Source organism: Monocercomonoides exilis (genome assembly GCF_001643675.1).
Source record: "Monocercomonoides exilis strain PA203 chromosome Unknown scaffold40-978991, whole genome shotgun sequence".
Taxonomy (NCBI): Eukaryota; Preaxostyla; order Oxymonadida; family Polymastigidae; genus Monocercomonoides; species Monocercomonoides exilis.
Genome location: NW_027150585.1, coordinates 909534 through 926248, shown reverse-complemented (window position 1 = coordinate 926248; position 16715 = coordinate 909534). Strand labels below are relative to the sequence as shown.

Genomic DNA, 16715 nt, shown 5'->3' with positions numbered 1-16715 from the left:
ATCGTGGAACAGATCCATACAAAAATTTTTTCTGGATATTGAAAAGAAAACTTTTTAGATGAGGAAATATATACAGATTCTGTTTTCAAAAACAATTTTATTTGAAGATTTTTTGATTAAAGTTAAATTAAGAAGTAAATACGGGAGAATGAAGAAAAATTATTATGTTTCGACAAATATTCAAAAATTCTGGTTAAATTTTTGGTAATGAAACTGAAATTCACAACAAATTTGTTAATTGCTGAAACTTAATTGTTCATTTATTAATCGAATTTTTAACAATGAAGTATATTTAAGAAATAATTCAAGATGATTTCTATGAGAATTTTCGGACCCAATAAGTTCCACTTTACCAGAATTGCAATTGAATAGGAGGAAAGGCATTTGGAAATTATAGATAAGGCAGTTTTATTTCAAAAAGGGTCTTTTTGACAAAGACCACATAAAAAAATCCATTCTATGAATATTTCCAAAAAAGAAATAAATAAAATTGAGAAGATACGAAAAATTATTGTTTCAAATCTTTGCTTTGCTTTCACATCTTCACTTCATCATTTTGAAGTTATAAAAAAAATGGATATTGAAAAGCCTAAAATGAATGTTCTCCATTTTGTGCAAGAACATAAATGAAAAAGTAGTAATTTTGGAGTTTCTATTTTTATTGAAAAGAATTTGGTTAAATATTCACAAAATAATCAGAAGTATTTTTTGATAATTCACGATAACCATTTTTGTTCAAAAAATCAATCATTTCACGAAAACTTTCGATGAAATCTACGTATCCTTCTTCTTCCATCTTATCAAATATCTTTCTTTTCATTTCTTTCCTTTTTCCTTTTTCATCTTCATCATCCTCCTTTTCTTTCAATCTTTTTGAAATATTCAAAAAGAAATACAAGCAATCAGACATAATTTTATCATCCAAAGTTGATTGCTTCATTTCCTCCAAATAGAGATCAATAACTCCACTTTTCAAAAAGTCATCAATTTTCACATTTCTCTTTTCCACTGCTCTTCTTAATGAAGAAAGGCATCCATTGCGAATATCTTTGAGATTATCTCTTGATGCTCGAAACACCTGAGCAATGCAGCTGATAAGTCCAGCAAGTTCTTCGTTCCATGATCTGCACCAGTTTAAGAAATCATCAATAACAAGAAGCCATCTCCCAATTATTTTCACTTCTTTCACTTCTTTAACTCCTCCTTCTTCTTTTCTCTTCCAGTCGATGCATTTTGAAAGCTCTTCTAATTCTCTTCTTGCTTCCCCCACAAAATGCAGTTCATTCACAATCATTTTTTCCAAACTTTCGTCGTTGGAAAATCTATAAATCAAAAACTGCCAAATATACTGATAGATAAGATGCGTCAGGCTGGAATGTTCCTGGTGATATTTGATGATTTCTTTGAGTTCACTCAAATACAGTTCTTTTGGAACATCCTAATCAAAAAACAAGGGAAAAAAATCAATTATATCAAAAAGGAAATAGAAGCGAACATACGCAAAATTGGCTAATGTGACTAAAAGCCAGCAAAGCCATTTCCACTTCTTTTTGAGTTTCCTCGTTTTCTTCTTTCTTCGAGGCAACTTTCAGAAGGCGAGGAACAATGACTGAAAACAATTCCTTTGAAATAAAATCTTCATTCAGCCAAGCAAAGCATTCACACAGTTCAATAAGAAGCATTTCATCCTTTTCATCCTTTATCTTTTCATTTTCATCAATTATCATCGATGGCATTTTTTTGCTCAACGATGATTTATCAAAAGAATAACAAAAAAAGCTTTTCAATTCCTTGCAAGAACCAACATGCTTCAACAGCACAATTGCCTTTTCCAATGACAATGAATTTTTTTCAATCATTTGGAGAATTTTATCGAACAGTTCTTCTGTGAAAACTGATTTGAATTCTCCTTCATTCATTTCATTGATCATTTCATTCATTTCCTCTATTTTCTGCACTTGTTCCTCCTCATCGCACTCTCCAAGTCCATCAAACAATGCTTCAAAATTATAAAGAAAGATAGAAATGCAATTCCCAAAAATTAAAACGCAACAATGGATGCAAACCAGTGAACTTTTCGGTGACGCTCATTTTCTTCGACTTTTTGCAAAACGCATCATTCGGAAGACATCAACATTTTTATCAATCCAAATGAAAAGAATAATCGAGGTAGAGAAATAATAACAAATATAATATTTTCAAAACAATCTGTAAAATGCCTTTCCTCATTCCACTCTTTTTTTTGCAAGAACTTTTGGCAAGGTATTGCAGAGAAAAAGAACACTTTATCCTTGTTGGTTTGTTGTTGTTATGGATTCTTTGATCAGACTCTTATCTTTGAACACTAATGGAAATTCTTTTTCACAAGATGAGAGTTTCTCAATAAATATATCTTTTGGAATATGGGATATTATTTTGCATGGTCGAATGAGACAGCGACAGCTGGGAATTAATGATGGAATTGAGAGAGATGATTTTTAAAAAAAAAAAATCATGGAAGGAAATGCAGCAGTTCGGTAGTTGAAAGAAAATGTTTTAAGCGTTTGCTTTTTTACAGCTCTTGTTCATTGAGAAGATATTTTTATAAATCATTTTTTCAGAGCCCAAGAATCTTATTAATAACATAAATGTTCATTCCTTTATTTTTCTGAGCTGAACATGAGAAGCGAGTTGGATGGTAAGAAACGACCATCAGATGGGAAATGCATATTTTTTTGTTTTCATTTGGAGCAGTTGATGAAAACAAATTTGATTTCAAAGCAATTGGACTAGAAAAAAAAAAAAAAAAAAGAATGCCAACAATTGGACAGCACTTGGAAAGAATTAAATTCGGTGATATTTTTTTCAGAAAAAAACGTGGATGGAAATATCAAAAGCAGGACATTTATGTGGGGGAAAATGGATGATGGAGAAAGGAGCACTGGGAAACAATGGAAAAGGAGATTGACAGCATCAGTGATTGAACAATCTTCTCCATTTGCTATAGAAAGGGCATGTGTGTTTTTTTGAAGAGTTTTCATTAAAAATGCAAAACCAATTATTTTTATTTTATGTCTTTTCACTTCCATTTCAAAGAACAGCTTTTTTTTCATGTTGTGCATCATTTTCTGGAACAATCCATATCAAGCAGCATTTTCGCAGATTATGTGATTTTTTCTCACTCTTTTTTGAAATATTCATTGACGATATTTTTTAATATCTTGGCAGAAGAGAAGAACAATTGCTTCGTGAAAGGGAATTGTTGAACAAAAAGGCCGAATGCAATCACCATCATATTCTCATGTTGCAACATGGAGCGAGTTTGACAAGTTTTTTGTTGCTTATTGGGATTCAAATAACGTGTATGATGTTTATAAAAGTACCTCATTTCCCTTTTTTGTTCAATTCGATTGATTGGATTGGGCGTTTTTTTTAATGAAGAACTGCTTCTTATTTTCAACCACTCAACAATGCAACTCTCCCTTTTTTTAACTCACCATCTTGAATGAAAGCCATTTTTTTTTTCTTTATCACATTCAGTTCTTTCGCTCATTGCTTTTTCCTTATGCAACGTGGTCAAATGAAAGACCATTTGTTCACAACGAGACTTCTTCCTCGCCTTTGCCATTCATCTTCCAGTGAAGAGTTCTTGTGACTCATTTCATTTCATTTGTGACAAACATCTTCTTCTTCCACATTTCTGTTGAATTTTGGCAATTGATGCACTTCATCAAGCCAAACAGTTTGCACACGATCAGACAACACACAACCATCTTCAATGATGTTTCTTGTTTCTTCGAAGAAACAGCTTCATTCATTTCATCTGAGCATCCTCAAAGAATGAAAGTGCAAAATCAACAGAACCAAGCCATTGGTGAGTTTTGATCAATCAACAGACGATAACCATATTTCAGACAGAATGGAATAAAACTCTGTCTCAAGAGCACACAAAATGGATGAGTTGTTGGATGTTGAATGTGCGATTGCTCATTTGGAAGAGGAAAGACAAATCTGATAATGAGATGAACAACGTGGAATGTTTGCATTGAAGAAAAGAGGAGAATGGGACGTTGAATGAACGGAGATGGTTGTTATGAATGAATCAAAGAGAAAGGGAGAATCTGAGATGAAGGCAGAAACGAGCTGAGAAAGAAGGAAGAAAAATAAGAGAATGTTACGAATGAAGGTATTTATTCGAAAAAAATGTCATATTTGCACTTCATTCAGACAGATTGACACAGGCTTCAACATTAACATTAACGTCTTCCTCTTCTTTTGCATCACTGTCTACATTAAACAAAATGTGAGAATATTAAATAATATATTTTTTTCTTCCTCTGAAAATTGGGGGAGCGATGTTATTCTTTCTAAAATCTTTAAATGAGATTTTATAATTTTGTTTTGAAGGAAACAATGAAGAAGAAAGAAAAAAGACAAAGGAAGTCCTTTTCTGTTTCTTCTTCTTCATTCAAGCTGAACATTCAAAACAGATGAAATTCATATTTCTTTTCTCCTTCTTCATCAACAACAATTGTTTCGAAATGTTCTTCTTTTTCTTTTTCTTTTTCTCCTCCTTATTTGGATGACCCAACAAGGAAGGCAACAGTATCCAAAAAACAATTTGGTTAACAGGTTTCAAGAAATCCAAGCGAAGAAAGTAGAAGCAATGAGGAAGATTGTTTGGAAAGGAGAGGAAGAAAAAGAAAGAAATTGATGATGAGGAGAAATTCTTCGGACAATCATCATCATTTCATACAGAATTCAAAAAACACATCAAAAAAGACTTCTTTCTTTTGATTCACCCAAAGCCTGCTCAACTGTCTTTCAATCACCACTGAACTTGCTGTTGTTGTTTATCGTGTCATTTCAGCATGTTCAGCAACCACAAAGGAGGATGATTTGACAAGAGATGTTTTTTGCAGAGAAGCCAATGCAGAAGATGAAACATCCTGAGAATGTCAGATGAGAAATGAGTGAAGAGACAGGTGTTTCTTCTTTCACTGAGTGTGTTTTTCGCTGAGGAAAAAGAGAAAAAGGCAGGGTTGAAGAGAGATTCAAAAAGGGATATCCATTCATTCTCATTAGCCATTGAAGTCCAATGAAGAGTTTCTGGCTTGCTCCAAAAAAGAGAAAAGTGTGTGCAAAATGGAATTCAGACAAAGAACACGATTTCCCTTTAGCTCTCTTCATTCATTTGGCTTAGCAGCAGAACTCTCTGATTCATTTCTTCTGGAGTTTTGATGAACTATTGAAGGTGTTGTTGAATTGAAATGCTTCATGAATGCTTCTCATGGAACAGCTGCCTTCACAACATTTCTCATCTGATCTCCTTTCAATCCAAGTCATAAGGATTTTTGATTTCCCAAAGTGTTTGATGAAAACAAAAGAAAAATGTCATCTTTATTCATTGTTAGTTTTCCATCAATCATTTGTCCTGCTATCCTTGATGTTAAAGATGAACCTTCAAGAATTTTCATTATTTGCTCATTTCGCTTCAAAACCATTTTGCCATGTTCTTCTGCTGTTTGACTGATTTTCGAATTGAGTCGACAATTTCTTTCATATTTTTTGGTTTTTCGCCTTTTTTTTTCCTTCACAAATCTGATGAATCATCTTGAATGAAAACTGAAAATTGAAAAATAAGAAAATAATAAAATAGAATTCATTGAGCATGCAATTATTTGTAGTCATTATTATCAATCTGAACATTGTTTGAAAACAGTCGAAAAATGATATTCTATTATGAAATTAAATTGCTTTTTTTCTTTTTTTTTTCTGAAAATCTCAATTTCTGTGTAACAAGCATACCCAATTTCATACCAATAAAAAACGAACTCAACTAACAAAATGTGAAAGAAAATCGAAATCTATTTCTTCATCTGAAATATCTTTTGGTTTGATCAAAAAGAAACAAAAGATTCTCATTTCTTGCATCATACAGCAATCCTTGCTGCTCCTTCGCAATTTCTTTTGCTCTTCTTTTTATAAAGCAAAAACAAAACAATTTGAAAGCGATCGTTTTAAAACTGCAAGATAATCAACAATGTTTGTGTTTATCTCAAATTTTGATGATAAAAACCAGTTTTGACAAATAGAGAGTTATAAATTTTAAAACAGATGAAATCGTCTTGTGACAATGAGCTTCATTGCAGAAAGAAAGAGATGCCTTTGAATGAAAAGTTTTCAAGTTTGCTCAATAATTTGGAAAAAATGGTTTTTAAAGATTTTTTTTTTGGTTTTTGAACTCCGATTATAGAATTGTTTGATGGACTTGAAGAGTGCGATGAGGAGGAACAGATGCAGAAAATCAGGGAAATGAATGAAATTATTAATGAAATGGATGAAGAAGAATTCATAACTGTTTTCACAGAAGAACTATTCAATAAAATACACCAAATGATTAAAGAAAAGACATTATCTTGGAGAAACGCAATCTTGTTGTTGAAGCAAGCTGGATATCGCAAGGAATTGAAAAGCTTTTTTTGTTATTCTTTTGATGATTCATCATTGAGTAAAAGAATGCCAGGGATGATAATTGAAGAAGAAAGGAGAATAGAAGAAAAGAACGAAAGGCTTTTGGTTGATCTTTGCGAATGTTATCTTTTGCTTTGCGATAAATGCATTCCTGATGAATTGCTTTCAAACATCGTACCTTGCCTTCTGAAAGTTGCATTGAACAAGGAGGAAAACGAGGAGACTCAAAAAGAAGTGGAAATAGCTTTACTGGCTTTAAGTCACATTAGCAAATTTTGCGTATGTTCGCTTCTATTTCCTTTTTGATACCTTTGCATTTTTTTCTGATTTTAATAAGGAAATAAAACAAGAACTGTATTTGAACGGGATAACAGAAATCATCAAATATCATCAGGAGCATCACAACCTCACTCAGCTTTCCTATCAGCGCGCTTGGAACTTTTTGATAAACAGATTTTCCAACGACAAAAGCTTGGAAGAAGTGATAGTGAATGAGCTGCATTTTACAAGAGAGGCAAGAAGGGAATTGGAAGAGTTGATGAGATGTATTGACTGGAAGAGAAAAGGAGAAAGAGGAAAGGAAGTGAAAGAAGTGAAAATAATCTGGAGATGGCTTGATGCAATTTATGATTACTTTTACTTCTGCGAATTGTGGAATGAAGAACTTGTAGGACTTATCAGCTGCATTGTTCAAGTGTTTCGAGCATCAAGAGATAATTACCCAGATATAAGCCGTGATTGCATTTTTACTTTAAAAAGTGCAGCAGAAAAGAGAAATGTGAAAATTGATGTTTTACTAAAGGAAGGCACAATAGTTGCGTTTTCAGAAGAAATGAATCAATCAACTTTGGATGATGATATTATGTGGAATGGCTTGCTTTTCTTTTTGAGCATTTCAGAAAGATTGAAAGAAAAGGAGGATGAAGAAACGGACGAAACAAAACGAAAAGAATTGAAAAGAAGGATATTTGAAAAGATGGAGGAAGAAGAATTTGAAGATTGCATTGAGAGTTTTCATAAAATCTTTGATTTTTTGAACAGAAAATACTATGATGGCTTATCATTGAATATTTCTGATTATTTTGTGAATGCTTAAGGAAATGAAACGAATTGTGCATTGAAATTCAAAAATATTTATTTAAAAATATTTATTTTTATTTTAATTTTTTAAGCTGTCATTTCACAAAATTGAAAGCAAACCATTGAATTGTTTTGTTTGAAAGACTATTTTTCAAAACTTCTGAAAATAATGAAATGCAAATCAAAAAGAAGAGCAATAAGTTTGCACAATCATGATTTTTTCTTTGGAAATAACCTTCTGAAAAGAATTACTCCAACCTTTGCTGATAGAAAGTGGAACTATTATTCTTTTCAAATGCACTCAACCATCTTCTTCATTATCTTTGCCTTATCTTCAAAACGCTATCTTTTATTTCCTCAAGCAATTTCAAACAATTCAACAAAACATGAGAGAGAAAAAAGAAAGAAAGAATAATTGATGTTTCTTCTTCTTCTTCTTCTTCTCTACAACCATCTCCTCCTCTTCCTCCTCCTCCTCTTCAGGCACAATCTCCCTATTGCTCTTCCTCCAATCTCCTTCGCATTCAAACAAGAAATCGTTCTCTTTCGTCTTCTTCAGCTTTGCCTTCGTCTTCTCTTTCAACTTCTTCTTCTATGAATTCTTCTTCTTCTTTTCTTTCTCCTTTTTCGTTCAACAGGAATTTTATTTCTTCTGCCCATTTGATGGCTCTCCGATTGGAAGAGGCTCAGAAAAATAGAAAAATACAAAAAAATACGAAAAAATGAAGAAGAGAAAGAAGATAAAGAAGATAAAGAAGAAAAAGAAGAAAAGGAAGAAAAGGAAGAAAAGGAAGAAAAGGAAGAAAAGGAAGAAAAGGAAGAAAAGGAAGAAAAGGAAGAAAAGTTTAGACAGAAACAAAAAGAGGGAATTTGTGATGCTTATGGAATGGGGAAAAAGAAAGAAAGAAAAATGTTATTTCTTCTTCTTCTTCTTCTTCTTCTTCTTCTTTTTCTGAAGAAAAGAAATATGTGAATGAAGAATTGACGTTAATAAAAGAAGTGAAAAAGAAAGTGAAACTCAAATTGGATGAAGAAAAATTAGAAAAAGAAGAGATAATGAAGGAAAAGATGGAAAAGATGGAAAAGAAGGAGAAGGAGAAAGAGAAAGAGAAAGAGAAAATTATCAGAAAAGATGAAGAAAATACTCAATTGCTGAAGAAAGAAAACGAAGATAAAGATAAAGAAAGTGCGAGAGAAAAAGAAAAAGAAAAAGAAAAAGAAATTGTGTTATATCTTCATAAAAGTGATTTTTCTCGTATTTTGTGTGAAGGATGCCGAAGCCTTCTTGAACTTCTTGAAGAGAAAGACATGAAATGGATGAAGATGAAGAAGATGTTGAGAGATTCAGAGAGGAGAAACTAGAAATTTGAGGAAGAGAAGAAGAAGTTTTGGGAAGAGAACAGAAGGTTGGTAGTTGAAGAGGATGGGATAAGGAGAGAAAACTATCAACTGCGATATGAAGTGGAGGAGATGAGGAAGATGTTGATGGGGGGAAGAGAAGATGAAGGAAGAGAAGGTGAAGAAAGAGAAGGAGAAGAAAGAGAAAGAAAAAGAGGAAGAGAAGAAGAAGATGGAAGAATAAACACTGTTGTTGAGCAAAACGCTGACATGTTTGATACAAGCGAAGAACTTCATGAAAAATGTGTTTTGACAGAAAAACAGAATTTGATATCAACAAATACAACATCTTCTTCTTTCTCATCATCATCACCGCCTCTAACTTCAACTCCAACTTCTTCTTCTTCTTCTTCTTCTCTTCTTCTTCTTCTTCTTCTCCAATTCCTCTCCTCTTCTCTTCTCCTCCTCCTCCCTCGTTCATTTCTGCGCGTTCTGCTTCTTTTTCTCATCGCTCGCGAAACAACTCATTATCTTCTCCTCTTCAGCACTCAAAGAATATCCATGAATCAACAAATATGCATTCTCCTCTTCAAATTTCATCATCATCACCACCACCACCACCATCTTCTTCTTCTTCTTCTTCTTCTTCTTCTTCTTCTTCAGATGTTATTCCTTTCTTCTGTAAATTAACTGATTCAGCTGATTCTGTTGAGAGAAATCCACTTATTCCCATTTCATCATCATCTTCTTCGTCTTCTTCTTCTTCTCCAATATGTATTTCATCACTGTCTTCTTCTTCGTCACATTCTTCTTCCACACAAATTCCATCTTTATGTACATCATTTACTCCTCTTTTTAACCAAACAAAAAGAAATAATTTATCAACATCTTTTTCTTCATCTTCATCTTCATCAATAGCAACTTCTTCCCCCTTTTCATCATCCTTTTCATCTTCTCTTTCCCTTCGTTCGCTCTCCTTCTCTCTCCCTCCTCCTCCTCTTCCTCTCCGCGACGAGTTCTTCTATCCTTCCTGGGAAGCACATTCTTCTCTCTTCTCTCTCTGAGAAAGCGCTCAAAACAGGGAATTCCAGTTGCTTTGTGGGGGAGGTGTTGGACGAAGGGAAATGGAGGTGGAACGTGAGAGTGGCTTCAAATTCATCTCATGAAGATCTCAAATGTGTGCAGAAAAAGGAGAGAAGGGAAGGAGATTGTTTTTTTATCTGTTAATTTTTTTTTATTCAATTACAACTTGATTATTTCATTATAAATTTTTCGAAATAATTTCGTTATTTTTAATCATTTTTATTCATTTTTTTTTTAATTTTTTTAATTATCTTATGATTTTCTTAATTATATATTTATTCTTGGAAATTATAATTTTCAAATTAAAATAATTTCTCCTTAATTTTCTCTTCCAACAGATTTATGTATTGTCCCATCGCAATATAAGGTTGTTCCAAGATTAAATATAAGATTTGATCATCGTATGTTTTCTTTCTTTTGTTTTGATTATCATTATATAATTCTATTTTATTATTTCCTTCATTTCTCGCAGTTTTTTGTTTTATTGCCATTCAATCTTTTTTCTATAATTTGATGTGACTTTAATTTGAAAAAAACAAATTTATTCAATTCCTTCTCTTTTATTGAGATCACATGTTTGTTGAGGGTTTCTGATTCCATCATAACCGCAGCTTTTAATATTATCCATTCCTTCTGAATTTTTTCTTTCCTTTGTTGTACTCTTTCTCGAATAATGAACCTTTTGTCATATTCTGAATCCTCTTTCTCATCTTCCTTTGGTTCTTCAATCATCGAAGGCATTGTTGTTTGGGAGTCGTCTATCACTTGGTTTCTGTCATTTCTTTTCCAAATGTCACACTGCTTTTTCACAATTGCACACTTCTTTTCCTCGCTTTTCCTCTTCTTCAGCGTGTTGTGCCTGCTTTGTCAATCCTTCTCCTGAAATAGCAATCACCTTGCCCATTAATGAGGCTAAATCTGCATTTGTAATCTGAGCTGGAGGAAAACCTGCCATTGTCAAAGCCGAAATCGATGCTGCCATGATTGAGAATGGAGAATATGTTTCTGGTTTCCCTGCGTTGAGCAGCGCTTCCTCGGCAATTCTCCGATTCCCTCCTGCTTTAAATGGAGCAAATGTGTTTGTATTAAGGAGCAGACTGTTTGTGTTTGGGTTGGCTTGTTGAACTCTATCCCACAATGTCTTAATTGCGAATGCAGGACAAATCAAAAGAAACTCTGATAAATATGGAACAGCAATCTCATTGCGTGTCTCTAAAGTTATCAGTCTTGCATCAAGTTTTATTCCTTCTTCTTTAAACATTGAATTTCTCACGTCTGTTCTCTCTGATATTTAAAGCTTGCATATTAACAAAGTTATTGTTAATATAATCATTTTTTTTGTGAATTGCTTTAAGCTAAGTTTCTCATTCGGTCCCTGATCTACGAATTACTTCAACAATGGCTGTGAATTCCAAATTTCTTTGTTCTCTTTCTTCCTTGATCAATTTGTTATCCTTCATTCATGTAACAACATCTTCATGAGCTGGATCTCACCCAAACAGATGTGGAAAACGAGACTGGAATAAAATGAAACTGCAGCTCATGTTATATGCAATCATATCAACGATATTCTATAAATTCTTTGGGATAAATTCAAAAAAGAAATGGTATATCAGCAATAGATCTATCTCGATTAAGATCAATCAAATATATCGATTTATGTGTATCTGGTGGTAGTTATCATCTTGTATAATAAGTTTGAATAGGCAATGATAATAAGATAGAGATCAAGGGTTGTTGCTGATACTCTTAGGGGTTTATCATGATTGGATTTTCAGTGAAGTTCTATAAAGAAGGAGTTATTGATTGGTGTAATCGAGATATATCCATAGCTGACATACCATATCTCCAAGAAGATGAATTAGCTGAAAGATTAACTGAAAGTGTCGAAGATGGTGAATTAATGTGACAATTGATGTGATCGTTGTTGAAATCGTTGTTGAAATCGTTGGTGAAATCGTTGATGTGAGCGTGTGTGAAATCGCAAATAAAAATAATCGATTAAGTTTTTAGTTTTTGAGCAAATGGGTCGGAAGAAGATATACGCTACTGTGGAAGAAGCTAAAGCGGCTCAACAGAAACAAATTAAACAGTTTCAGGAAAAACGTAGAAAAGAAACGAAGTATTACAGCGAACATGTAACTGAGAAACAGAAGAAGTCGATTAAGATATTGAGGAGAAAGCTTATCGAAAGTGATGAGCTGTTAGATGAGTTGATGGAAAAAGTTAATGGTTGTTTGCCTGCACAGGGTGGACAGGTTAAGCTGGACAGGTAATGTGAGTGATGCTGTGGCTGGGAAATATTGAGATAAATCTCCGAGCTTTTCCACCTGCACTGGGTGCACCGGGTCAATAACATTCTCCAAAATATGTGGGCAAACGGGCAAACTGGGCAAAGAAGGCAAAATACATTTAATGTGAAAATTAACTGTTCCCCGTCAAAGTTCGACATTAACCTCATCGTCATCTTCCCCGTAAATTTACGTTTCATAAATAAATCTGTTTCAAAAAAAATTTGTTTTTTTATTATTTTTATGAAATGAGAAACCCCCAAACAGACTTTGACAACTTTATCCAACAATTAATTGATTCAATGTCAACAGAACAGCAAACGATGGGAGAACGAATGAAAGATCACATTGCTGACTTGTTGGACCACAAAAAATACTCTAACAAGAAGCAGGACAAACGACACACTGGAACAGCTGTCAATATCAGAAAATGTGAGGATCTTTGTGTCGTTGATGTTGACATCAACAAATCCATTCAAGCTGAACAAATGAAAACCATCAGGAATTCCATATTCGAGAAACTCCCTCGAAATGTCGTTCTTGTTCAAACAGCTCATGGTGGTCTTCATATTTATTGTGAGCTGTGTGGTTATCACCTCAAATGTTCATCACAAACCAAAGTGTTCACGAGTTCGGTGTACGATATCGACATTTTTGCAGGTATTGGAGATGGAAAACAGAGACTTGTTGATCAAGCTGACTCATCAGACAAAGAGATGAAAGAGCGTAAGAGAATTATCACAAAATACACTCCCCTCAATAATTACTGAGAGCTCAGATATCTTTCATCACTAGAGAATGTTCTTGATATCTTCGGTATTGAACTCAAAACAGAGAATACATCAGTGGCAATGGCAGCTGAACCACACAATCTTCTCACACAAAATGGTGTTGTAGATACGTCTCCAATCGTTGCTCTTGCTCTTGTTGATGGACTCAAAGATGTTGAAATACATAACGATACAGGTTCTTTGTCACTTGATTCTGAGTTAACTCTTTTACCATTATTTGCAGCTCTCAACTCACTCGTCAACATTAATGGTTTCGACAACCAATCGATTGATTTTCTTTTCAATCAAATCAGAGAGACGGTTGCTCTGACAGCAAATGCAATCACTCACTATGAAGAGAAACGAAACAGAAACAGATACAGAGGTCACAAATCACATCCATTTGTTCTGCAAAAGATTGTCAAGAGATGGAATCCAACATATTACAACGATGTGATCATTCCACTCTTCAGAAAAGAGAATGAGCAAAAGGAAGAACCTCCACGAGAGATTACTGTTCATGAAATAGATCTCAACTCATCGTTCTCATTCTCTGAAATCAGGGAAAAAGCTAATCGAAAACAATACTCCTCACTGTCTGAAGTCGCTGAAGATCTCACAAAAGTTCTGAGGTTAGTTGAAGCAAGGATGGAATTCATTGTGAAAGAGTTTGACATTCACACCTCTTGTTATTCAATAACATTCAAAACAAAATCAGCAATGCACGAACTCTTCATAACAATAAAACTCTGCCATGATAACAAAAAGACTCTCACAGTTGAGACAGCTTTCGGACAATACTCTCATGTTCTATCGATTGATGGGGAAAAGTTCTTCTCAGAAAACTCTCGAATATTCTCTCTGTTCCATGGGTTTAAATATCTAATGGCAAACGAACAAAATGACGAAATCATCAAACCATTCCTCGATTTCACACGAGAAGTTATCGCCAACAACAACGAAGAACTCTATCAATACATCCTCTGTTGGATTTCATCAATTGTTCAAAATCCTGGTGAAAAAACAGAAACATCACTTGTTCTCAAAGGTTTGCAAGGTATTGGAAAGAATACCTGGACAAATGAACTTGCTGAACTGTTGGCAGGATATTCATGTCCGAATGTGACAGAGATTGCAGAACTGACAGGACTGTTCAACTCCATCGTCGAAGGAAAAATGCTTATTGTACTCGACGAATTGAAAAATGTTGGAGATGATCGAACAGCTAACTTTGAAACATAGAAGAGAATAATCACGGATTCAACAATCAGAATCAATGAGAAGAATTAGCCAAGAAGAACAGCTGAGAACGTAGCTTATTTCATATTTGGGACAAATCACACATACCTAGTAAAGATTGAGATTGGAGACAGAAGATATGTTGTTTGTGATTGTAACTCAAAATACAAGAACAATCTCACATTCCTTTAGGATTTCGCAAACTCTTTCGACAATGAATTCTATGAACAACTTCTCTGTTAATTTATCAGCAAAGTTTTCACCAATTTCAACACAAGGGCTATTCCAACAACGGAGGCAAAAGAAGATATCATTGCAACGTCACTCTCTGTCATCGATGTGTTCTGTCAGGAGCATCACAGTAAACTCAAAGAAGGATGGAGATGTTCTGAGGCACTATGTTTCAGACCAGTTGAAATCAATTGCGATCGCTCATTCCAACTGGAAATTAAAGACAGATGTGAGCACAAAAGATTGGGTTGAAGAGAAAACAGAATCTGGTGTTGAAACTCAAGCCAGAGTATGAACAATTCCTCAAACGACGAGAAGATGAAGATGACTTGACTATTCTGTGGAAATTAACTAAACATATTCGTTTTTTTGGAATCATTAATACAAAAACAATATAACTGATGTGTGCCACCAACGAACAAATAACGTGTGCCACTAACAAATCCATGTGGCAATGTGGCAAAAGGACAATACTTATTGTTCAAGCAAAAACCCTCAAAATCATGACAAATTGATTGAAAAACACCCTTGTTGGAAGAAACGGTATGTTGGTAGCACTTTTCAAATGAAATAAAAAAATCCGGTCCAGCAATGACCCTATCCACACTTCCAGCACGGAGATTTAACTCAATATTTCCACTCCACAGCACACACTCACTCACATCACCTGTCCAGCTCAACCTGTCATCCCTGTCCAGGCAAACAAGAAAACGCATTCGACCAAAAATAAACATATTCACATTAACCATCAACATATTCCATCAACTCATCTAACAGCTCATCACTTTCGATAAGCTTTCTCCTCAATATTTCGACCAATTTCTTCTTTTTTTCAGATACATGTTCCTTGTAATACACAGTTTCTTCCTTTCGGTTTTCCTAAAACTGTTTAATTTGTTTCTATTGAGCCGCTTTAGCTTCTTCCACAGTAGCGTATATCTTCTTCCGACCCATTTGCTCAAAAACTAAAAACTTAATCGATTATTTTTATTTGCGATTTCACACACGCTCACATCAACGATTTCACCAACGATTTCAACAACGATTTCAACAACGATCGCATCAATTGTCACATTAATTCACCATCTTCGACACTTTCAGTTAATCTTTCAGCTAATTCATCTTCTTGGAGATATGGTATGTCAGCTATGGATATATCTCGATTACACCAATCAATAACTCCTTCTTTATAGAACTTCACTGAAAATCCAATCATGATAAACCCCTAAGAGTATCAGCAACAACCCTTGATCTCTATCTTATTATCATTGCCTATTCAAACTTATTATACAAGATGATAACTACCACCAGATACACATAAATCGATATATTTGATTGATCTTAATCGAGATAGATCTATTGCTGATATACCATATCTCTTGGACAATTCTAATTATTTTCATAAAATTAATATTATTATTGATACCGATATTTCTTAAACAAATCAAGGCGAATTTTTTTTTTTTTTAAGGGACCGACAGCTACAAAACATAGCATGTCGTGTTGCACAGGTCTTGATTGTGTTATAAATAATGATGCAATTGAATATGAAATGGCAATATTAAAAAAATTTTGATGAAACTTGATCTTTCCCAAGCATTTAATATTGAAATTATCATTATTGTTAATTAGTGCTAAATCGAACGTTTTCAAGAGCTTTTAACTCTTAAAACGTTATGAAAAAAAGCGATAATTATGTTATAGACCCAGTAAGGAAATGCTGCATACTTTTGACAAGAACATATCAAAACAAAAAATTACCGGAAAGTAACTTGATTAGTGCGCTAAAGAACTTAACGCATCATTTATTAAAAACAGAAACAAATGAGGATAATGGAATGCTAACGTTTGCGCATTTATTTAAATTTGCCTTTGTTTTCAAACCCCATTAAGAGAGCTAAATAAGCAAATACTTCCAAGATTTGAGAAAGTTTTGTGCTGTGACTGCAAAAACTCCTTAAAGGCAGAAATACTGCAATCAATTAGTATCATGATTCAGAATATAAGGAGTGAGGCAACTCTGCTTTGTTTTTTATCGAATAACCGATTAAATAAAATTTTGGAGCTGCCTCTTCCATTTAAGGACAACGAAATTGCTTCTTACTACATTTCTGTTATCAGATCTCTCGGATTCAAGATAACTGAAATGAATGTTCCGTTGTTCTTTTTTGGGGTATGAATTTATTTGAATTACTCAAATATGAATAATGCTTTTTTCAGTCTCGCTTTC

The 16715-nt window shown here is 33.8% G+C and overlaps 6 protein-coding genes across 6 annotated transcripts; 4 read left to right on the top strand and 2 right to left on the bottom strand.

Moving 5' to 3' along the window:
• Positions 1 to 412: 412 nt before the first annotated feature.
• On the bottom strand, positions 413 to 2091 carry MONOS_12070 (uncharacterized protein; the record flags this gene model as incomplete). The annotated part of the gene is made up of 3 exons (XM_067864657.1): positions 413 to 1438; positions 1500 to 1999; positions 2067 to 2091. 3 exons carry the CDS (start codon positions 2089 to 2091, stop codon positions 677 to 679), a joined length of 1287 nt encoding a protein of 428 aa, XP_067722868.1. The 3' UTR covers positions 413 to 676.
• Positions 2092 to 5918: 3827 nt separating this feature from the next.
• MONOS_12071 (uncharacterized protein) lies at positions 5919 to 7666 on the top strand. Its single transcript, XM_067864658.1, has 4 exons — positions 5919 to 6024; positions 6075 to 6166; positions 6236 to 6732; positions 6791 to 7666. The coding sequence occupies exons 2-4, from the start codon at positions 6097 to 6099 to the stop codon at positions 7547 to 7549; spliced, it is 1326 nt and encodes a 441-aa protein (XP_067722867.1). The 5' UTR covers positions 5919 to 6024; positions 6075 to 6096; the 3' UTR covers positions 7550 to 7666.
• Positions 7667 to 9446: 1780 nt separating this feature from the next.
• MONOS_12408 (uncharacterized protein) lies at positions 9447 to 9935 on the top strand (the record flags this gene model as incomplete). Its single annotated transcript, XM_067865028.1, has 1 exon — positions 9447 to 9935. One exon carries the CDS (start codon positions 9447 to 9449, stop codon positions 9933 to 9935), a length of 489 nt encoding a protein of 162 aa, XP_067722866.1.
• Positions 9936 to 10747: 812 nt separating this feature from the next.
• Positions 10748 to 11215, bottom strand: MONOS_12409 (uncharacterized protein; the record flags this gene model as incomplete). The annotated part of the gene is made up of 1 exon (XM_067865029.1): positions 10748 to 11215. One exon carries the CDS (start codon positions 11213 to 11215, stop codon positions 10748 to 10750), a length of 468 nt encoding a protein of 155 aa, XP_067722865.1.
• Positions 11216 to 11978: 763 nt separating this feature from the next.
• On the top strand, positions 11979 to 12230 carry MONOS_17995 (uncharacterized protein; the record flags this gene model as incomplete). The annotated part of the gene is made up of 1 exon (XM_067870971.1): positions 11979 to 12230. The coding sequence occupies one exon, from the start codon at positions 11979 to 11981 to the stop codon at positions 12228 to 12230; it is 252 nt and encodes an 83-aa protein (XP_067722864.1).
• Positions 12231 to 12547: 317 nt separating this feature from the next.
• On the top strand, positions 12548 to 14257 carry MONOS_12410 (putative Poxvirus D5 protein; the record flags this gene model as incomplete). The annotated part of the gene is made up of 2 exons (XM_067865031.1): positions 12548 to 12971; positions 13080 to 14257. The coding sequence occupies 2 exons, from the start codon at positions 12548 to 12550 to the stop codon at positions 14255 to 14257; spliced, it is 1602 nt and encodes a 533-aa protein (XP_067722863.1).
• Positions 14258 to 16715: the final 2458 nt, after the last annotated feature.

Bases quoted from the DNA above. Each gene is read 5' to 3' on its own strand.
- MONOS_12071 (XM_067864658.1), top strand. From the start codon at position 6,097: ATGAAATCGTCTTGTGACAATGAGCTTCATTGCAGAAAGAAAGAGATG. The intron at 6,167-6,235 runs GTTTGCTCAATA...CTCCGATTATAG, and splicing joins TTTGAATGAAAAGTTTTCAA to AATTGTTTGATGGACTTGAA. The intron at 6,733-6,790 runs GTATGTTCGCTT...GATTTTAATAAG, and splicing joins GTCACATTAGCAAATTTTGC to GAAATAAAACAAGAACTGTA.